The sequence below is a fragment of the Lissotriton helveticus genome, chromosome 4_1 (genome assembly GCF_964261635.1).
Source record: "Lissotriton helveticus chromosome 4_1, aLisHel1.1, whole genome shotgun sequence".
Taxonomy (NCBI): Eukaryota; Metazoa; Chordata; class Amphibia; order Caudata; family Salamandridae; genus Lissotriton; species Lissotriton helveticus.
Window position 1 is genome coordinate 1,407,536,707 of NC_136063.1, and position 21,870 is coordinate 1,407,558,576.

The window sequence follows — 21,870 nt, forward strand, 5'->3', positions numbered from 1 at the left end:
GAAAGATCCTGTGTCTTTGTGATCGTTTAGGTGAAGGAGCCCCGTGTTCACTATTTCCTGTGCATGCTATACCCAGATTTGGCATATTTAACTAATGGTGAGTGACTATGATATCCTAAATGAGGATTGATTTCGCACCAATTCTACCTAGTCATTTGGAAGTCAAACGCACTGCAGGGCGAGGTGTAACTTGCGCAACAATAGTTCTTTGTGGGTTAGTGCACAGCACACCTTGGCCTGCATGATGAGGCCTTAATACAGGAATTCCTGTCAGTGGGCACCCTATCCGACTAGAGCCCTGGCCCTGTGTCACGCTCGCGTTCTGCCTCACGATTTCGCACATTTCATCCTCATCCTCCCCCCTCATCCCAATCTTTATGAGGCGAGTTCTGTACTTCACGGCCGGAAACTCTCTCACTGCCTACCAAACAAGCCATTCAGAACCACCACTGTTAAAAGCCAATGTAAAAGTATCTAGAGTTCAGTTAGCGTTTGCGCTAGAGCTGGCGATTTTGAAATAGGAGAATTGGGTTCGAGTCCCGGCGCCCTGTCACAGGATCTCTATGTTGTTGTATGCTTGGCTATGGGGGTTGGTTGGGGTGTCTGAACAGTTGCGGTTTGTGGAGGATGAAAAGCTGTCCTATGTTGGGCTCTGCATGGGGGGTTGCTATGCAAGGTTCTAGGCAGTGCTGTGGGTCTGTACTGTCCAAGTCTGATCTTCCTGCTGGTTTCTTCTATCCAGGCGAGGGGTGCGGGGTCTGTTAAGGTGTGGGCAGCAGGAGGCCTGTTTGTTTCGTCCCACGCCCTGAGGGTCTCGTCTATCTCAGGCACCGTATGGGTGCTGGGGTCTGTTCTAAGCAGGGTGGTGGGTGCAGGGAGGTCTCTCCAATCCCAGGCCCTGGATACAGAGCCTGTTCTACCCCTGGCTCTAGGTTTTGATGGCAGGCTCTGGGTTCTGTGCAGTCTTATGGACTTTGGGCCCTGGGGGGGGAGTCGGTTCTGTGTTAGACTCTGGGGGCAGGAGGCTGTTCTATGCCAGGCGCCGGCTGCTGATGATCTTCTATGCTACTACTAGGCCCTATTACAGGGGTGTCGAAGGCTGTTGGCCCCAGACTGTGGGTTCTAAAAGGCCTGATCGGACCCCAGGCATGATGTATTTGATAGCGCCTGATTTGCAGTCGTAGCATCATTCTTTACTCTGGGCGCTTGATAAGTTCTCCAACGGAGTCCTTTGCAGTTTTTTTTTATATGGCGCAAATTCGTCCCGAATGTGTTAGAGCGCCTTTACATCAGCACATGTAAGGACTGGGGTACAAGATGCCTGCAGCAGTCGAGGGTGGAGGTGGGGCTCCTCTGAGAGGTTTCGAGCAGGAGAGGCTGGGAGAGGTGGGCAGATTGATGGCAGGCAGGCACACACCGCGGAGCAGAAGCCTCGGGCGGGCTAATTCCAGGCAGCTCAGCTATGTTCACGGGCCTCACTTCTAGCGCGCTGTCCTTTGCAGTTTTTTTTATATGGCGCAAACTCGTCCCGAATGTGTTAGAGCGCTTTACCAGCACGGGTTCCATGATGTGGGAGTACAAGATGCCTGCAGCAGTCGACGGTGGAGGTGGGGGAGGTGCTGGGCAGATGGCAGGCAGGCCGCAGGCACACACCGCGGAGCAGAAGCCTCGGGCTAATTCCAGCTTAGCTCTATTCACGGGCCTCACTTCTAGCGCGCGCACACATTATGGGTGATTCTGATCAAGTGTCAAGTCACCTATTCGTCCCGTCGTGCTTATAAATTAAAATAGACACACATAAAATCATCACTCATCAAATAAACTCAATATAGTAATTCATTAGTTGGTGGTCATAACTTACGTGGGTGGGGGGGACGCGGTCTCGATGTCACACTAGGTTAGGTCCAGGCAGGCGGTCCGAGTCGAGTGGCAGACACCAGTGACATACACACACGTCTGGTCACGACGAGTCCGACAACAACAGTCAGTCACGCGCCCACAGACTCTCACTAGTATGACTCATCATGAAGATCACTTCCAATTTCACTTACTAGTTGTTGTTGTCGTGGCATGATTCCAGCACGCGCAGTGTGGCCAATCACCGACGACAATGGCTCAGAGCAGCCAACACCCACGCGCGGCACCATCCTGCTGGAGTAGCCAATCCTGGCACGGCGTTAGCAGCGCCACTGCGCCAGGATTGGCTAAGAGCAGACTGCTATCTGCCCATTTTGAGACCCGGGGCCCCGGGTCCATGCCTATGTCCACACTACTGGTAGGGGGGGGGCGGGGGGGTTGTCTCAAATGTGCGCATGCGCGGGCCAGTCGAAATCTCGACTACTCCGGCATTTTACATGCGCTGACTGAGACTAGTCAGTCACCCCTCTGCCTGTGCGCTGCCTGCCTGCCTGGCAGTCACTCTGACGCAGCCCCGCCCCCCACGCCGCCGGCCCACTTCACTAATGCAGTCCCGATCCATTCTGGCTTTTCCCGGGGCCTTAGTGCGCTCGGCTACGATTCTTTTTCTAATTTTTAATTAAATAAAATACAAATACTTTTTTATTCAACTGCAGTGCGGTCGGCAGTCGTCCAGGCTAGTGGGGCAACGCCCCCAATGGACGCACCGCCACTGTCTCATCAGCATGTTTGGGGTGTAACCTTCTTCCACAAACATTCGCAGGATCTAGAATTCTCACATAAATAATGGGATTATTAGCTATGCACAAGAACCCCACTGGTCGGATCATGGGATGTTTTATAGCATTCATATCCCATATTTATTGTATTCTGAATCTTCGATTGTATATCTGCTGATGTTGGCATACCTCTGTGAGACCCGGCTTACTTACGATATATGAACAGTAGTGGTTTTTTGCCTTTACCTTGATCAAAATTTGAATTAGCTGAACTGTTCGTCTGAGCATCCCTTTGTGGTTGGTTTTCTGTATTTCCTCGTTTGTGTTGATTTCTAATTAACAAGGTGAATTGTCATACACCGGTTAGTTTTATGTATTTCCTGGTTTGTCTTAAATTCTAGTTAACAAGGCACATTGTCATCCACCAGTTGGTTTTATGTATTTCCTCGTCTGTGTTAAATTCTAGTTAACAAGAGGAATTGTCATCCACCGGTTGGCTTTATGTATTTACTCGTTTGAATTAAATTCTAGCTATCAATGTGATTTGTCATCCACCAGTTGGTTTTATGTATTTCCTCGTTTGTGTTAAATTCTACTTAACAAGGTGAATTGTAATCCGCCTGTTTTTTTTTTTTAACTTAGCTGCTGCGGAGTTCTTTAGTAAACAACAGGACTCAGGCCAAAGTAGCGGAAGAGCTTGGCATGCAGGAGTTCGCTATCACGAACGACAATAACAAAAAACCCATGGCACTGCGGACGAAAACTCTAGCTGACCTCATGGAATGTACGTGCATAGTGAAACATTAACATCGACAGATTTCAAACACTTCACATTTCTGCTTTCTGCCTAAATGTAAAAGTTGAATTGGGGGGCGAGGGGGGAAGTGTCATGATGTACTTTCTCTTGGTTTTGGCGAGTGCAGCCCTTCTGAGCCCCGAGTGCCATTCTTTCATTAAAATTATTTTCTCACTCAGTGTCAATTAAATTGTTCCCAGGGCTATTATAAAATGAGGTGTTAAAGAATTCCATTCGCTTATTATTAAAACTGCATATTTTAATACTATATTTTGTGATTTCGTATGAGTGCCATTTTTAAGAAATTGACTTTGTTCACCAAGTATCCATTTTCTGCTGATGTAATGTAATTTTATTTCTAGCCTTCATCGCTGCCCTTTACATCGATAAGGATTTGGAGTATGTTCATCGGTTCATGAATGTCTGCTTCTTCCCACGTTTGAAGGTAAATCTACTCGCCTTCTTCACAGGTTATATGCTTTTCATGGATGGATTGTAATCCTGTTTGCCTTTACGCGAAGCCAGGTTATGTGACCCTTAATGTAGGTAATTGCACACTGGACCTTTCAGTGGTTGATTTTTTTCCTCCTACTATAAGCAATCTTATACTATTAGGTTGTAGTATAGGTTTTATACTGCACATACTACAGACCTGTTTTTAGACATATCCTTGATTTACAACATTGAGGATGCTACCGCCCTCACCTCTCTGTAGGTTTAGTTGAAGAGGAGCAGTTTTAGGAGTCGTTTCCACCAAGTTAAGGTTGTAGAGATCCCAGGTGATCGGCTAGTTCAAAATGTGAACCTGATAATAGACTGTCGTCACACCACACAAATCCATTGGTAGTTGTGTGGGTGGGTGTTGCAGTGAGGAGGTTTTTGTATGGCTTGCATTGGGTATTTGCCCTGCAGGTTTGTACGGTCATACCTAGTCAGAACCCGAGTATTCTCTAAGACTATCAACACATACCGGACATTGATTTTTTTAACCTGACTTTTGAGTATCTTATCAGCGAGTAACCTGCAGTTTGGTTCTTGTGTAAGCCAGAATACAGAATGTTGCTATGAAGGTTTAAAACTAATTATGGTGGCGAAATAAGTGAAGGAAAGGATTGCTCTGAAGTGCGCTGGCTGAAAGAAAGATACTTAATTTACTGCACCTCTTTATTGTTTGGAGTGTCTTTTGCAATAATGTTTTCACCCGTTTGATTTGCGAACTTATCAAATGTGACAGGTGGTCAAAGTACGTCAGGTAGTTGAGGCCAGGGGCTCTCTGGAGCTGAATTCAAGACTTTTATAATCATTTTACCCAGCTCATCCCCAGGGACGTGGCAGAAAAGGGCTTGAAGAAACATTTGGGTGCTGTTAGTTTAGGTATTAGCTTGTGAGGCTGAAGTGAAGGTGTAGTGCCATAGATGGCAATGCGTATCAGGCGGGGTAAGTGTATGCAGGGGCGTGGCTTCAGGGCAGGTGTTTGGGGTGTTACACCCCCCCTTATAAATTGCATACACACACTGACAAAAACACACACACATATCGGTCTTTAAAGCTCTAAAACATGTTTTTTCACGAAATATTATTTCCCTCATTTAGTACTCCCATTAATCAATATTCCTCTCCATTTCCACTGCCTCCTAAGCCTCTGTGCCCTGCTTGTCAAATAATGTGTTTTAACATTGTATGACATTCTGAGGTTGCTACATAGTTCATATGTTCCTAGAGGTGTACAGCAGGTTGAACATGAACAAGAGTCAGGGTGTCATCCAGATTAGTGCCCCACTCCATTTATGTTACAATCTCCAAGACTGATTCAAGTAGGTCAAGGATGCAGTTGGACAGTGCAGGTTGTTGATGGGTTACAACTGCCTTTTCAAGAGCCTCCATGAGTTTGAGAAGCCAGACTATTGCCCATCCACTGAGTTTAGTGAGGGTGTCCTGAGAAAGACTTCAGGTTTGTGACCTGCTGCATAAGAGAGCTTTGACTGCATAATCTGGTTTGCCAGTAGTTCTGCACAGAAAATGTCCTGCTTGAAGAAGATAGCATCTTCTGAGACCTTGGCTAGTCCCTGACATTGTTGCAGAGTTCTTATGAGTTCCTCGGAGATTGCCTCAAAGATAAAGTGTACAGAGGGGTGAGTAGTTTGGTCCTCCCATGACTTGCATGGGAAGTAGGAGTTGTTGTCTCCATGGACCTGACCCCTGGAATTGACCTTAGCGATAGTAATGTTTTGCATGACTGTGTATCTTCATTGCTAGTAAATCTTCTTAGCAGATTTTCTTTGCAGTAAGAAGCCGCAAAGTGTCCATGTATGAGACCTTGGGCTAACTGAGAGCACTTTCCATAGGTTTGTGGTGTGTTTGGGATAAAGTCCCACCCCATTATAACATTATGTGCCTGGCCAGAAAAAATGTAATTCATTACTCAGAGTTTGTCCTGCATGATTAGCTCACTTATCATTAGAGAATTGTAAGAGGCTGGTTCAGTACATAGTGTCCACTGAGTCCAGGCAACCCGTAGTGATCGTGTTTAGGTCCCTGAAAACCAGCGCTCTCAAGGGGTAGCTGTGGAGAGCAGCTAAGGCTTATTCAGGAGAGGTGTAACACAAGTGCATGTACCACTATAGTCAGTCAGTAAGCTTTTCACACAAGAAAGAACCACGCCAGGTGAGTATAAAAATACTTTGTATTTATTAGTACAGAATATACACTAACTTGGTTTATCTCCTGTCCAGAGATATCAATTACACACAAGAAATAATTTAGAAAGAGGTAAGCAGCTTAGGAAACACATTGCACCACAACTGAGGGGCCAAACCATATACTGAAATAGTGGAATGTGAGATAAGTACCAAAACTGGACTAGTACACAAGAACGGTGGACCCATGGGGAACACAGTATCACCCATGGTGAGTAGCCAGGGTCCCCAGGTTGCCTGGGTGCAGAGTGGTTACACCGGGTTAAACGTCCATAGGATAACACAGGGTAAGTTGCAGTCGGAATTTTACAGTTCTAGTACCCTTCCCAAAGGACCCCGCATGAACCATTTGGATCAAGGAAGGTTGGAGAGCCCCTGGATACACCAGGATACTTAAACCAGAGAGCCCAGGTGAATAGCGTTGAAGTGGAGTTGGAAACGCCCTTAGATGCACAGGGAGGCGGTTAACGTCAGCTGGAGACAGAATACAGTCGCCCAAGTTGCAGGGAAGACTGGTCAGTTCTCTGGAGAACCAACAAACCACCACCTGTGTTGCAGAGCTGGGCAATGTCCATGGGACAACAGGATCAGTAAACCGGTCGTTGTCGTAGAGGTGTCTGTGGATGCAGGGAAGTGACTCCTTCACTCCAAGGGAGATTCCTTCTGGCTGGGATGCAGACCGAATCCTTGGTGGCTCGGAGGATGCAAGGAAACGGAGTTGCAGAACTTGGAAAAGCACAGAGTCGAAGATGCAGCAGGAATCTTCCCACCGGAGCAGTCTTGTCATAGGTCCTGGCTTGAAGAACAGCAGAGTTCCAGGTCCCACCAATAGAAGAGACTTTGGACAGTCTTCAGACGACAGGCATCGAAGACAGGTTATTGGCTGAGCGGGGGTCCTGGCCTCCTCTTGCAGAGCAAATTCACCAGCAATATTGGTGGTTAATCCAGGGCTGTGCAGTCCCTGCAACTGTCTCAACCTGTTCAAATGACTCTGCATATTTCCTGCTCCTTTCTTTGCAGGGGTGTTTCCAGAAGATGCCATCATTAGTGGCAGATCCTGCCCCACCCTCCTATGCTGGTTTTGCCCCTTCACCTCCTTTCTGACTCCTACCATTAAGAGCCCTGTTTTCCAGTTTGAGGCATTTTGTCCCCACTCGGAGGTGACCGCTGGGTCGTTTATTTGATGTGATGGAGCTGCACCCTTTCCTTCCTACCCTTCTGCTGGAGCACCTCCTTCTTTTCAGGGCATTCTCGCTGACTCATACTTCGATCTTTGAGCAAGTAGTCACTGACGTTCATGGCAGCTTTGCTGCAAAGATCAGTATTCCATTACTAGAATAACTAGTTGATGAAGGTGCTGTCCCCGATGCTGGTCCATGTACATCTCCAGATGACGATAACTTTTCACTACCATCTGGACTGTTTGTCAGTGTCCAGAAGTCCTATCCGCCTTCCACAGATGCTGGCTCTTATCCATGAAACCCTTAGTGACGTCGGATTCCCATGTGTCTGACTCCAGCCCGGCTCCTGGTCCTGCAGGTTTGGCTCCCAGGCCTCATAGTCTTAGACTTCTTGTTAAGCCTTCACTCCAGATGGCAGATTAGAGCCCTCCAGCGGTGTCTGAGGCAGAAGCGATTGGAATGCCAGGGGAGGTTCTTAACATTCATTGGTGTTGCAAACACAGCCTCCTTCCAGTCAGTGCATCAGAAGCTGCACTGAGGGAATCACCCTTTCAGCCCGAAACAAGCTCAAGCACCAGCCTAGCCTAGAATTCTTATCTGAGTGACATGACAGCACAGGCCCTTATATCATCTTGCAGTGCCACCTGCACATAAATGTGTTTGAGCTACTGGCAGTCCACCTTGCCCTGAAAGCCATTCTCCCTTCTCTTTCCATCACTATCCATTATATCAACACGCATGGCAGTGTGGGGTGTGAACCCTATGTTGGAGAGCAATTTGCCTGAGTGACAGTAAGTGAAACAATTTGGCATCTTCCCAGGAATGGCTGACCTTGCTGGCTCCTTCAGTATGAGGGTGAATGGTCCTGGTCACTTCTCATGGGAAGACCATTATTGCGAAGTACACCATAAGGCGATGGAGACTATCTTCTCCAGACGGGGGTTTCCATTTGTGGATCTGTTCGCCACAGCCTTGAACAGGTAGTGTCCTCAGGTTTGTGCCTAGCTGTACACACATATTCTTTATTGCTTGATTAATTAAAATCATTACTATGTACATGATTACAAATATAAACCCATTAAAAAAAGAAACACAGGATCACGGGGGCTTACGAGCAGACTCCGTCAGTATGGATGGTTTCAACTAAAAGTCCATAAGCCACGAGATGGAAGAAATTAAAGTCTAATTCAAAACATAAAGTACTGGTGCATAAAGTTTAAACCGCATATAAAATCATCATCTTCCAGCATTTTGGATCAACTAACAAGTAAAATACTTCAAGTTGGACTCATTCAGTCAATGATGTACAAGTACAGTTTGAACGGACAATAAAGTCCATATTAGCTCATGGAGAGCTGAGGAGCAAACTCTGTGCAGACGATTTCCAGTATAAGTCAATGGGCCCTGTGATAAAAAAAAAAATAGCGATCCGGGCCCAAACATAAAGTGCTAATGTGAGTAGCATAAAAAGTATCTGGAGGCATGATAATCCCAGGTTATGGGTTTGGTGAACTAAATTACTTGGAATTAGGCTAATTTAGTCGATGATGTACAAGAGTGATATAATTGGGTGGTTCAAGTGAAAAAACCCCATTGGGGCCCGGACCCTCCTATCAAGTGACCCACTAAGCAGCTTCCCCCACTTGCCCCAGATATATCGATCCCATAGGCACCCCTGAGGAGCCTATCATCAAAAATAAAATCTTCACAACGTACATGTATATAAAAACAGAAATGTTCAAACCAACCTATACAATCCCTCTGAGCACAAGGTAGTGACAAATATTCAAATCAACCGAATCATAAAGTGCTGGTGCATGTTTTGTGGACAGCAACTGGGCCCCCTGCCGCAGATGTAACTCCCAGTAAGAGCCCTACCCCCATCCACCTGAGAAATATCAATGTTTTTCTAGCTATTTAAATACATAAGTAAGGAGCCTTACAGGACAATTGAGTTCCTATTTAGAAGAGCAATCACTGCCGGACAGCATGATCTAACTTGAAGAACTCTTCATGCTGACTGTAGGAAATGCCGCGTTTGGGCTAAAAGGCCTGAACACCTGTAAAGCAGATGCAGCAAACTTTCCTGTTTGTATCCGCATAAGCGACTGTCATTGATGGACCAAGACTGCTTCCAGGTGGCGACCAAGTCCTTTAATGGAAAAACACCAAGACGAATGAACAGTAGGGCATGTTTCAGGGCTCTGTAAAACTGAGAAATCGGGTATGGTTGTGGGCCCCAAGCGGTATATGATGACAAAACTACCCAAGCCTAATGTTTGTGTGCAAATTCTACCTTACCTAGAATTTATGATAAGAGCTTAGCAGATCTGTAGGCGACCTGCTTAAAGGCAGCATATTCCAAGGGTATATCCAAGGCATCCTCTAGTTTTAAAGCTTTAAACGATTGTTCTGCAACAGGGAGCTATGAAACCTCACTTGTAAGCATAGGAGATTCATTGCTAGTTAGAACGTTTTCTGTCCGAAGCCTGCAAGAATTATTTATAAGGTGAGGAATCTGTCAGAAGCATGTGTTCACCAGAAATATCGTTGCCAACAGTAAGTAACTTTTTTCTCAATTGAAAAGGTAAAAAGGTTGAAGCATGCCTAAATAAAAGTTGTGTATTTTTCTTTAGGAGTTCATTTTGAACCAGGACTGGAACGACCCAAAATCACAACTTCAACAATGCTGCCTAACTCTCCGAACAGAAGGAAAGGAGCCGGACATCCCTTTGTACAAGTAAGATGTTGCTTCATGCAGCACTGGTGGGCTGAAGTTGGAGAGAAATTGTTTTTATTGTTGATGTTTAACTGTTGAGGGTATGGATATTGTGTGTGAGGGCCAAAGATTTACAGAAAGAACATTGTCCACTATTCCTACAATGTCTCTAAAAATCCAGTTTATCGTATATAAAGATTCTGTGAGTATTGAAATTGTTTTTTCAATAATTACATCACCGCAACAAAATTCCATGGAATAGACATAGGTGAGCAGTACCATCGTTTATCACTAGTAATGCTCAAGACCACCTATTGCAGCAGTTTAAAGAACAGTGCTGTTTTCGTAATCTATAGTCTCAGAACAAGAATTTCAAATGTGGATCTAAGTGGCCAGAGTCATGCCACATTTCCAGGATGACAATTGACTTTATAAATTGGGATTAAATGTTGTGTTAAGGGGCTAGCATACACATATTTCATGGATTGGGTCCTCCGTATGGACACCAATGCATTGAAACCACCTCTTACTGCTCGTTATAAATATTTCTTGTGTGCTTTGGCCTGACCCCCCTGTCTCTCCTTTCAGTTGGCAAAACAGTATCCCTTTCACAACGGATTCTCTCAGTCTTCCTCATTAATAAAAAATGCAGCCCACATCCTAAGCATGTTTCTGATTGCTGTCAGCATTTCTATGGATAATAGTTTACATCATCTGCTGTCTTGGACTCAAAAAATGATGAGCAGACACTTTCGAAAGTTGGATGTATGCTTAAAAATGGCTCTGTTGAAGTTAAATGTTCCCAAAAGGAAAATTAACTGAAGCATTGTAACCTCTCATTCACTGGAATGAATCATACCTCTGCTGCCCTCCTCTTTTTCTAATTTCATTTAATTGGACATTGTGAAATATTCATAAAGAGTGTAGCCTATGCTGATATTTCATGTGTGCTTTCAACGAAGTAAGTGCAATTATATTTTTTAAGTATTGAATGCAAAACCATAACATCTTCGTTTCATTTTTACATTATAAAATATTACTATGTAAATGTAGAAAGAACACAAAAGCAACAGTGAGCCAACTATGTAAATTCCACATTTAAAGATATCACATTTTTCGTAATAGCTGAATCCTCATAAGAGTGCTAGGCAGAACATGTTACTTATGCATGACTCATTAATAGGTGAATACAATACTAGTGTTGTCCTCTTTACAGAGTAAAGCAGATGTTCTGTACATTCCCTGTAACGTCCTTGTTTGTTTCTGATTTGACATGGTACACAATGAGATAGTGGATCAATAGTGCGTGCATGCTCAATTGTATTTATCCTCGCATTACAAAGGCCCTAAAGTAAAAAAGTAAACCATGCTTGTAGTGGAATGATTTGCCTTCTAAGTCCTGTATTAAATATATTCGACTAATATTGTGTATACTACAGTGTGATTGGACAACATGTTTTTAGTTCCAAATGGCATTGGTCATAACAGTTGAAGCCTGCGTATTGATGGTGTTTGTTTTAGGTAGTAATTGTGTGCAAGTGAGGATGGGTGCCTGTCTATTTTTCCCTCCTTATCTTTCCTTCTAATATCAGTTGACCCCGCAATTCAAAATTCCGCATAGAATTCACAGCCTTCTCAACTAGACGGTTTCGGCCTGTTTTTGGATTATTATGACTCTCAGAAAAGTGTTTCCTTATAACCTCTTCTCGGCGCATAAGCAAGTGGCCTTGGCACCTATTATATCCAGGTTGGATTACTGTAATGCTCTGTACCTGGATATCTACAAGATTTTACTAGCTAAACTGTAGCTGGTCCAGAATGGGGCAGCTAGACTGATTCTTGAAGGTTCATGAGGAATGTGTATAGACTGAATGCTATGCCCATTATTTCCTGTGAAATTGTTATCTCAAATGGAATCCCTTGTTGCTGCTTTTGTTTACAGTATACATAGGCCAGTGTCTGGGCTAGCATTATCTGAATATTTCTTCTTCTGGTAATTTAATTGTCCTCCTACAATTGTTAAATTATATATTCTGCAGATGTTTAAGCAGGTCACCCAGCAACAACAGTGCTCATCTCTCTTTTTTGCATATGATACCGCATGGCAGCCAGCGTGAAGTCTGGATTTACGGGCATGGGTGTGTATATAGGAATGGCTAAGTCGTAAGTTGTCTTGCCAATGGTATTGAGTCCAAGGCATATAACCGCATTCTGGTGATTTGACCGAAGTATATTCTCTTAGGCCTAAGCATCCCTATTATTTCCCAGAGAGCTCTAGGCTCTAATACCTTATCCATGAGAAGCCAGTGCTTGTTTGAATATTTGCGAACCCACTCTCCCAGTACACACGGCTGACATGGTCAATAGTTATGGATATCTGTGAATCCTAAGCCACCTCTCCTGTTTCAAGCCGTTCGCAGTTCAAGAGACAATCTTGGCGGCTCTCCTTACCTGACATGCACAGAAGGTGGTTCCCACCTGGGAGTGATTAAGACTCGAGCCAATTAGGCACAATAAAATGTGCACCATTATTAGCTGTACATTTTCATAATTTTTTTGTCATTGGTTTCCAACAATTTTTTGTTGCCTATTCTCAGTCTGCTTTAGGTGTGTTTGGAAAACTTAGTATAATTTTATAGCTGTAGTATTCTTTTCCTAATTCCATCTCCCGTCTTCATGAACATGTAGATAAAAATGACAGTTTATTTATAAATTCATTGAGGTAGTAGTTATTCTGAACCTAATCCGCTCCTTCCTCATTATACTTATTATTGTCGAACTGTAACTTGAACATATTTTATCCACTCTAAATTAAAATGCTTGCTTCACACTGTAATGTCTGTGCCCTGTACTGCTTTCTACAAAGGACCATTGTTTATGTTCTCCGGTGGTCCTATCTTTAGTGCCTCAAATTCACTTCCTTGATGTGTTGGTTGACCCCCATCTAGTTGAAAGTGAACCCCCACATAGGAATGTCCATTTGATATATTTGTTAGTCTGTGGTTCCTTCGGTGATCAGAAGGTTCTTCTCTTCACCCAAGTGGTCTGAGAGATGTTCTGTAAACATATTATGCTATCTTTGTTAAAATGCACTGGATTTTGTTACCGTGCTTCTTTTTTCAACAACTCCATTTGGTAGAATAAAAATTTTGTGAGACTGTCCCTCGGTCTTTTGTCTGAACCTAAAATCTTTCAACTTACATTTTGTATCTCACAATACCAATTGTCTGACTTCCTTTGAGGCCGCGTGTGTGGGTAACTAGTAATTGGTGTACTCGAGGTTATGCTGTGTCCTCTTTTAGGTTTCTAACACTAATATTGTCCTGCCTGACTCAATTTTCCATGCCAGTGCATTTTTCATTTAGAATAAAGAAGTGGTTGGCTCTGGTTTTCAGCTCTCCGTGGTTCTGTTGCCTTCTTTAGCAAGCCATGATAGTCTCTTATCTTCAGCCCAATTAATCACACACTCTTTTGGGTGAGGTCAGAATCAGTCAGTCTATGTCAAACTTCTAAGAGCAGGTGGTCTTCTTTCCATGCTTGCCTAAGGTCCTGCAGGAGACTCATTAGATAGTCTTTTATAAGTTGTGTGTTTTCTTGTGAATCTGCCATCTTCCCTTTCTTTGTTTTGTTGCTCAGTTCAGAAGGGGGCCCTTCATTTGTACAGATTCTTTGACATTAGGACCTCGTGTCTTTTGACCTTTATCAGTTTTGGATGCATATCAGATCTTTGCTGATGTATGTAGGTGTGTTCATCGACCTGGTAACAGGGGCCTCTTTGAGCTGTGCCTTTAATGTCTCCCAGATTAATGGGTTTCCTTATTTGTGATGTGGGTGCGTTCAGTCTTGCCAACCTGGATTAACTGTAGTCTGTTTTATTGCAACCTTCTATTGCTTGTGAAATGTTTTGTGGACCCCCTTCTCAGTCTAGTGTTTTTAAACTCTGGCCTTGCCTCCCCATGCTTCTGCTTGTACGACTTACCTTCTGGTGTTTCTGGCCCTTGCCCTATTCCATCACCCATTTCTACCCTCCTTTCAGATCTCTCACCTTATCTTTTGGTACTAGGAATGCAATATGCGTCCCCCCGCTCCAAATGTGTGGTCCATTTCAGACTTGGTAGAACAAATGCAGCTTCCCTGAGATCAGGATCTCTATTTCTAAAAGTGAGAGCTGTTGTGAATCCCTAAATCAGATTCCATGTTTTAAATGTTAAGTTGGCCTGTCTGCCTTTGCTACACAGTCATACACAGTCAGCATGTTTTTCGCAGAAATTGTGAAGTGTAATTTTCATCTAAATAATGATTTGTTTTAACATCGCGTGACATAAGTATGACACAAACTCCCCATTATCGACATCTCGATGTTTGACAGTAGATGTAGAAGGTAAACATGAAGTGCGAGTTGACATATTTTCTTCCTCCGGTTTAGGCCGGTTACATCTATAATTCTGGAAAATTTTCACTTTATTCCGCAACGCAGGCTAAATGTCAGTGGTCAATATCCTATATAAACCCCAGCAATTGACAATGAAGGAGTTGAGGCCTCCGCACCAGGTTTTCACAAGAGTTCCTGCTGGACTTCTGAAACATCCACTCTTATGCCAAGAGTTGATCAAGTGAAGAGAGACACTGAGCATAGCTGATAGTTTGTTTTTCTTCTGCAGTCACTCTTCCCAACTGATACACAGCATATCTGCTGTGAACAGGGATGCAGTGCGCTGGGCCCAAAAAACCCAAGAGCCAAGTTAGCTATTCCATGCTCTTTTAGTGTAGTGAATTGACGCAGCACTATGGTGGTAGGATGCTAGTAACATTCTAAAACATGTTAGAACTGTTCATTTTATTCTTGCTACTAGTAACGTGCAAAAGTAATGTTTTCCCTATGTTCTGCGTGGTTATTATTCATGTATTAAGCAACAGAATAGGACTGTTGAAATAGCCGCTTTAAAATATATAATATCATAGTGGTGTGCTATTCTAAGACTGAAGTTTGATTTGAATTACCACTATGACCCTAAACCCTTTATGGGACTACTAGCAACCTAGAAAACTCCAACCTTGCAGGAATGCTCAGTGGATTGTGTGGAGCTACTGTTCAAATGAACTGCCTTTCTCAGTGATAGTGCACTGAACTAAGTCCTTATACCCATGTGTTAGGTACCTAACCCCTGCAGACCTTGGGTGTAGACTTCAGGGCTAGTAAATAGGCCTTCTCATGATCAAGGCCTTTTTAGTTGTTCCCCGTGGCCACCAACTCTTCTGCATTCTCTCCCGTTCATCGGTGGCGTCAAATACTTACTGCTCCCCCTATCGTAGCCACATGTTCTCTAATCCGATGCTCGTAGCAGCACAGACCATGCTCCTTTCCAGATGCACTTTGGCCTTGGTACCATGTCAGCTTGCTACCCAGGTCAGTTCCCCCGTAATGCCAGAGGATCCACTTGAGTATTTTCTTCATCACTATCCAAAGCGCCCAGAAGCTTCTGCCTGATTTCTCTTCAGCAATATTTATTTCCTTTCCTTGCTGTTGCCACGGAAGTCCTGATGCTCTCCTTCTGGGGCAAAAGGAGATTGTCCTATAAAGTTTCCCACTGAGGTACTTGTGTTAATTGAAACTTTATATCTGGTCACTAGAGCTTCATGTTTGTTGCACACTACTTTGCCCCCTTTTCTTGGCACATTTATAGATTTTTAGCTCCGCAGGTCTTCAGAATGTTGTGACCACCACCTTCTGTGTCTTTGAATGTTTAAATGTGTGCCATACTGCGTCTTCAGAATAAGAAATAAAGAATTCTTATAGTAGAGTCATTTTGTCATTAAATTACTGCTGTAGCTATTATTCTAGGTTCACAGTAACCTTCTTACAACAGCTGCAAGTGGCCTAGAATATGGGAGTAAAGCTGCTGTTTGGGCTGAGAAGATGGATTCTGTGTTGGCAGCCAGGGTATTTCTTTATTGGTTGTTTGTGATCCTAGCAGCAAGGGGATTTCATCATAAGTTGTTTGTGGTCCGTAAGAATGTATTTATAGGGGTGTGCCTGACATTTAAATATTTGCACATCACTGCCTGGCCTATCTGACAGATAAGATGTGGTTCGGTGTTGCAGTGAGCTCATCAACATCTTGCTTAAATCTCAAAATGTAATCTGAGTTTCAAAGGCTAAAGACCTTCCTCCTCTCAGGGTGATTTGGTGCTCTTTTTTTAGGATATTGGTTGTTATCCTTTCACTTTGAAAACTCCCTAAAAACCTAACTGGTTCAGTAAAAGAATGTATTAAGATTTTTATTTGTATTTAATCTCAGTGACCTTTAGTTACCAAATCATAGACAAGTGGTTGCATGAGAGAGGTATTAGCATTATAGGGTTATTTAGAATATGTAGGTGTTGAACAAGAAAAAGAACAGTACTAAGTAGGCCCCATCTGACATTGTCTGTATGACCAAAGCCCACCATCATCTTTTATTTTATCTTGCCTTTTCTTTTTCTTTCTCTTGATGCCTAGTCACAGCATCTTGGGAGCATCTTGGAAGTGCTAAAGGGAATCAAGGGGAGACAGAGTGCGATCGAGAGCTAGATCTTGGGGAAGGTTGAGGCACACAGCATCTCTGTGCCTTTCTTTTTCATCCTCCAGTTAATCCTTTTAGAACAATTTTTGGTTGGTTTCCTCAGAAGGTTTTGTACACTAGGCCTGCTTCGATTAGTTTAGCAAATGCTCATCTAACCAAGTTTTGTTCAGTTCATGGAAAAGTGACAAAACTATCTGACTATCCATGGCACTTACTATTTCAAATGCAGTAGGGTTAACGAGTTGAGGTAGGTGGCCTGGGACCTACTGTGCTTTGCCATAGCTTCAGCTTAACTGGGGACTTTGCTTAGAGTATTATTATCATGTATCTGTACGTTGTGGTCATGAGCTCAACTCTTTCCATGCTGCGGTCAGTCTTTCATATCTTTCTTGGTAGACAGCAAGTTTCATGCTAATATTGGTCCATGCTTTCCCTTCTCATCCCGCTTGATCCAGAGAAGTGCTTGTGAGGATCTTGCAATGACCATAGTATATGGGAACTCATTCTTCCATTCATGCATTTTATCAACATTCACAGTTTTCTGAACTCACACTAACAATTATTTTACTTTCTCTTTTTTAGGACGTTGGAGACAGTTGGGCCTTCTCACTGTCGAACGTACACAGTTGCTGTTTATTTCAAAGGTGCAAGAATAGGCTGTGGTAAAGGTCCAAGGTAATTTCAGTTTTTCATTCTGTTTCATAGAGTAAATGAAAAAAATATTTTCCATTAGATATGGAAAATGTGAGAATGGCCATTTAGAAACGATAGTAATTCCAAGTAAAATAGGTAAGCCATTACCCTGATGTTTTCTTCCAGAAAAGTATTTCTTCCATACTGCATGACATATCATGTTGAGAACATCAGAACGGGGAGGGTGGAGGTATGCGGTCACCCAAAAAATATAAGCGCTGTATCCACAAAATCAGTCAGTTGACCAGAATTTAGCCCAACATCTAATGTACAATGAGCAGCAGCTATTAGTGTGTTTCACAAGTAACATGAGTTTCCCATCTGTTTGCATAAACAGTCATTGATTACTAAAGGCATTCCATGGAGTGGTTGCTGTCACATATGTAGAGGCATGGCCAAGAGAGCTATAACAATCTACAATATTTGTGCCACTTTGGTGCTCTTAATGTAAATAGGAGGTGCTGTGCAAAACGTGGTGTAGGAGCCCCAGCATAAAATGAATATGCATACTGTAAATGTGTGTAGTATGTAATGACTAGAAACCGTCATACCCTTTGGTTGTTTGTAACATGTGCATGAGAGTGCAACATGTGGGAGTTGGTAACCTTTTTGGAATCCCCTGATGTGCGTAGCTCCTTCGGCTGTAGGGAGTGCCGCAATTATTTAATAGTTCTTAAGATTGTGGTCTCATTCTACCTACATGGCCTTCTGGTCCTTAGGTTCCTCCTCCCTATAGAATTCTGTGAAGTCAAGTGCAGCTGCCTGGTTTGAACCCTCATCATATAGAATTGAAGACCTATTGTTGCACTGTGCTGGGACAGACCAGTTTGAAGGGAAAAGTCTCTAACCCTCCCCAGTCCAGAGCAACACCTGAGCAAATGGATGGCCCAGAGTCAGGGCCATCCCCTGTATTCTGTTCTTTCTGTTGCTGAGAAGAGTCATGTGGAAGCAGTTTACAAGGTAATGGTGATTGTTAAATCTGAACAGAAAAATTGACTTTCAACTGTTTGGGCCATAATTTTTAATTTGACTTTACGGTTAGATTTGGACCTACATCATATGTATAGATCACCTTCTTTAAAAAGCTCTGCACACTGGTTTAGAAGCAGACAAAGACCACAGGCAAGTAGAGAACGAGATAAAATCCCTTTTCATAGAGTACCTGCCTTTTCAGCCAGAGCCTGAGTTGACCATTCAAGATCATACTGTGAGGAATTTGGAGACACTTACTCAAGAAGACTGCAACTACTCTGCAGCCCAAACAATGAGCTTGCCTCTTCAACCCCACTGTACTTTAGCATGCTACTGCTATCTGATGGCCTAGCTTCTTCCCAGTCTGTGTGAGACCCTACCACACCACACCTTTCTTTGCTGGTAGTATTTCAGCTACAGGAATCCCTTTAAGCCAACGTGCTGCATTGCAATTACTTATGTATGTGCTATCCCATGTACTCCACATCACCCCATCTACTTATGCCGGAGCAGAATAACTCTACTTCCTTACGTCAAAAAGTTTGCCCCAAGTGGGAACCTATGGCTTCCACCACACTCCATGAGCAACTATGGGAAGTAGTGTTTTTTCCATGTGCAGCTTCTGTATTGCTGCATCAAAGGACGATATGAGAGGCTGAATCTGGCATTGAACTGTGCCATCAATGAGGGCTTACAAGCATATGATCCGCTTGGCTTGAGCTTGCAGTTCCTGCATTGTTTTTCCCTTGATCAATGCACACAAGCATAATACATATTAAAGGTACAGAGTAAGTTGGGCACATCAAGAAAAAATCAAAAAACTAAAATGTTACTGAGCATATTACCTTAATGATAAGTCTTATATCTTTTTGACATTAGATTATTAGTAAAATCTGCTGCCTGACAGTCTACCCCACTCCACCCACCAGGAGTAATTTTAGAACTGTTCGCCATCTTTACCCTCTGAAAACAAAAGCCTGTTGGAAAGCTTTTGGCAATTCATTGAGCTTGCAGTACTACATGATCCTTTTATTTGCAAGACAGCTGCAATGCCTAACTGCCTTGGAATGTGTAGCTAAAGATACTCATGCTCTGCATACTCCAACCTTCTATTGTTGGGCTCGGTCGTGTGCAACTTGTTTTTCTCAGAAAAAGTATTTTTTGGAGTCACGATGTATAGTGACTCCTCCTATGACAAGTAATGTGCATGGGTATTGGCTCCATTGTTAGGTTGTTTTTCCGCAGTCTGGTTGTGACCTGTTTCAACCGAGCTCCGGGTCAATGCCCCAAGGTGCTCATCAGACAATCTTTAGTTTATCCATTCCAGTTTTGAAAACAATAATCGATTTTGGTTTATTTCCCTGTTGTCGTGACCTTCGTTGGGCTCAGTGACCAGGCTATACTCGACTGCCCTCTCGGAGCCTTCAACTGTCTTCCTCATCGAGAATGCAGACTCTTTAATAGAAAGGACACCCTCCCAGTACTGTCCAAAGTGTTATGCGAAGTACCCCTGGACAGACCTCCATGTAGTCTGCAACCTCTGTCAGAGGACCATGACGAGGCAACCTACTCTGCCTGCATCGCCTTCCGCTTCAAAAAGACCCTGCAGTACCAACAAGAATAACTCCCTCCATGAAGCAGAAGTAAGATGACACCCCCAATCTTTTCGGAGACCGCAACATCAAGGGGGAACCAGAGTCAAATATCAAATCAAATAGAGCTTGTAAAGTGCACAGCCTCTCTGTAAAGTGTCACGGCGCTACAGGTTCAACAGACCTCAGGTCTTGCCACAGGAGGGATAAAATCTAGAAGCCATCATTAAAAAGTCAAATTTTCAGGCTATGTTTCAAGAGCCCACATCCCTGGTCGCCCAAAGATACAGGGGAAGCATAATCCAATTTACAGCAGCTAATGCCGTGAAAGAAATGCCTTCCCATCTCTTCCACCTTGTCTTCGGCACAACAGCCAACAATGCATCAGTCGCACGAAGGGTTCTGGAAGGATAATGGGAAAGTCGCTTGGATTGATATTTAGTGCTTGTGGAAAGCTCTATGGACAAGCACCAATCGCTTAAACTTCATTCTTGCCCGAATGGGAAGCCAATGAACCTCCTTATGATGGTGCTGAACAGAAGCTTTCCAAGAAATGCTGAGCAGGAGCCAAGCTGCAGCGTTCTGCACCAACTGGAACCTCTTGACCAAGTGCAGGGGGAGGCCCTAGTATAATGCATTAGCGGAGTCCAGCCGAGATGTTATAAGGGTATGGACTACCATCTTCCGACCAGGGGCCCGGAGGAAGAAACAAAAACTTCCTAAAAAACGGAGAAGGTCAAAGCAGATGCCAACAGTGCACTCCACTTGTTGTTTAAAGGACAGGGTACAATCGAACTTCAATCCCAGGTTCTTAACCACCATAGTTGGAATCTGAGGAGAGGGAGCAGAACCTAGGCCAAACCGCACCACTCTGCAAAAGGGGGGGGGACCAAAACTATTACCCCTTTTTGGCTCGTGTTGCACTGGAGGTTACTTTGGCACATCCAGGATTCCACCAGGGTTGCCAGGGGAGACATATACTTATACAAAGAATTACCAGCTGCACATTTCTTTCATGTCTCACATTTAAGAACTACAAACCAATATCAATTGGAGTTTGTAAGGTATACTTTGTTCATACCTATTTTATTTCATTATTTTTAAATGTTTCTGTATTGTTTCAACTAAGAAAAAACACTATACATACATATTTACAATTTGTACAAAACAACATATATATTCTACATCATTAAACAATATATAGAGATAGAATTCATCACATAGAGACAATTTCATCAACAGACATCAATTATTGTGGGGTGCCCTATCTTGACACCAAGTTCATTTGCTATCCATAACAACTTAATGCAAGGGAAAAAGTAAAAAATACCTGTTTTCCAGCAACAGTCGATCCACAGATTCGCTTTCTTTTCTATGAGGGAAGGGTGTCCTTCTATTCTGCAACATTTAAAAATAATGAAATAAAATAGGTATGAACAAAGTATACCTTACAAACTCCAATTGATATTGGTTTGTAGTTCTTAAATGTGAGACATGAAAGAAATGTGCAGCTGGTAATTCTTTGTATAAGTATTTAATGATGGTCCATCCAACTGCACGTCCCAGGACCTAACTCCTTATATTGAAAAAGAGGAGACATATAGACATTAAACAATGTCTGGCTCAGAGCAGAGCCCTGGGGAACGTCAAACACTATGGACTTACAGTCTGACGCAAATGGAGGCATCCACACTGACTGGTCTATGTTCGATAAAAAGAAACGCAGCCAGGCTAGAGCCAGTACCATCCAACCTGATGTACCGCAAGCATTGTATCAGGATAGGATGGTAGACCGTATCAAATGCTGCTGTCAGGTCTAAAATCAGCAAGGCTACATTTTTCCCGTTGTCCACAGCCAATTTAATAGTGACTGAGACCTCAACCGAAGCGGCCTCAGTGCAATGTCCCAGGCGAAAGCCTGATTGTGTAGAATGCAGCAACTGGTTAGCATTGAGCTGACGGGAAAGCTGGATATTGACACATTTTTCAAGGATTTTAGCAAAGGCTGGTAACATGGAAATC

The 21,870-nt window shown here is 43.4% G+C and overlaps 1 protein-coding gene across 2 annotated transcripts in view; it reads left to right on the top strand.

Moving 5' to 3' along the window:
* Positions 1 to 21,870, top strand: part of DROSHA (drosha ribonuclease III) — a 669,472-nt gene that overhangs the window by 620,312 nt on the left and 27,290 nt on the right. For both annotated transcript variants that reach the window (XM_078687959.1, XM_078687960.1), the window contains exons 27-30: positions 3,279 to 3,420; positions 3,795 to 3,877; positions 9,946 to 10,049; positions 17,174 to 17,266. In XM_078687959.1, the coding sequence (XP_078544085.1) occupies positions 3,279 to 3,420; positions 3,795 to 3,877; positions 9,946 to 10,049; positions 17,174 to 17,266 (422 nt within the window). The remainder of the gene's footprint in view (positions 1 to 3,278; positions 3,421 to 3,794; positions 3,878 to 9,945; positions 10,050 to 17,173; positions 17,267 to 21,870) is intronic.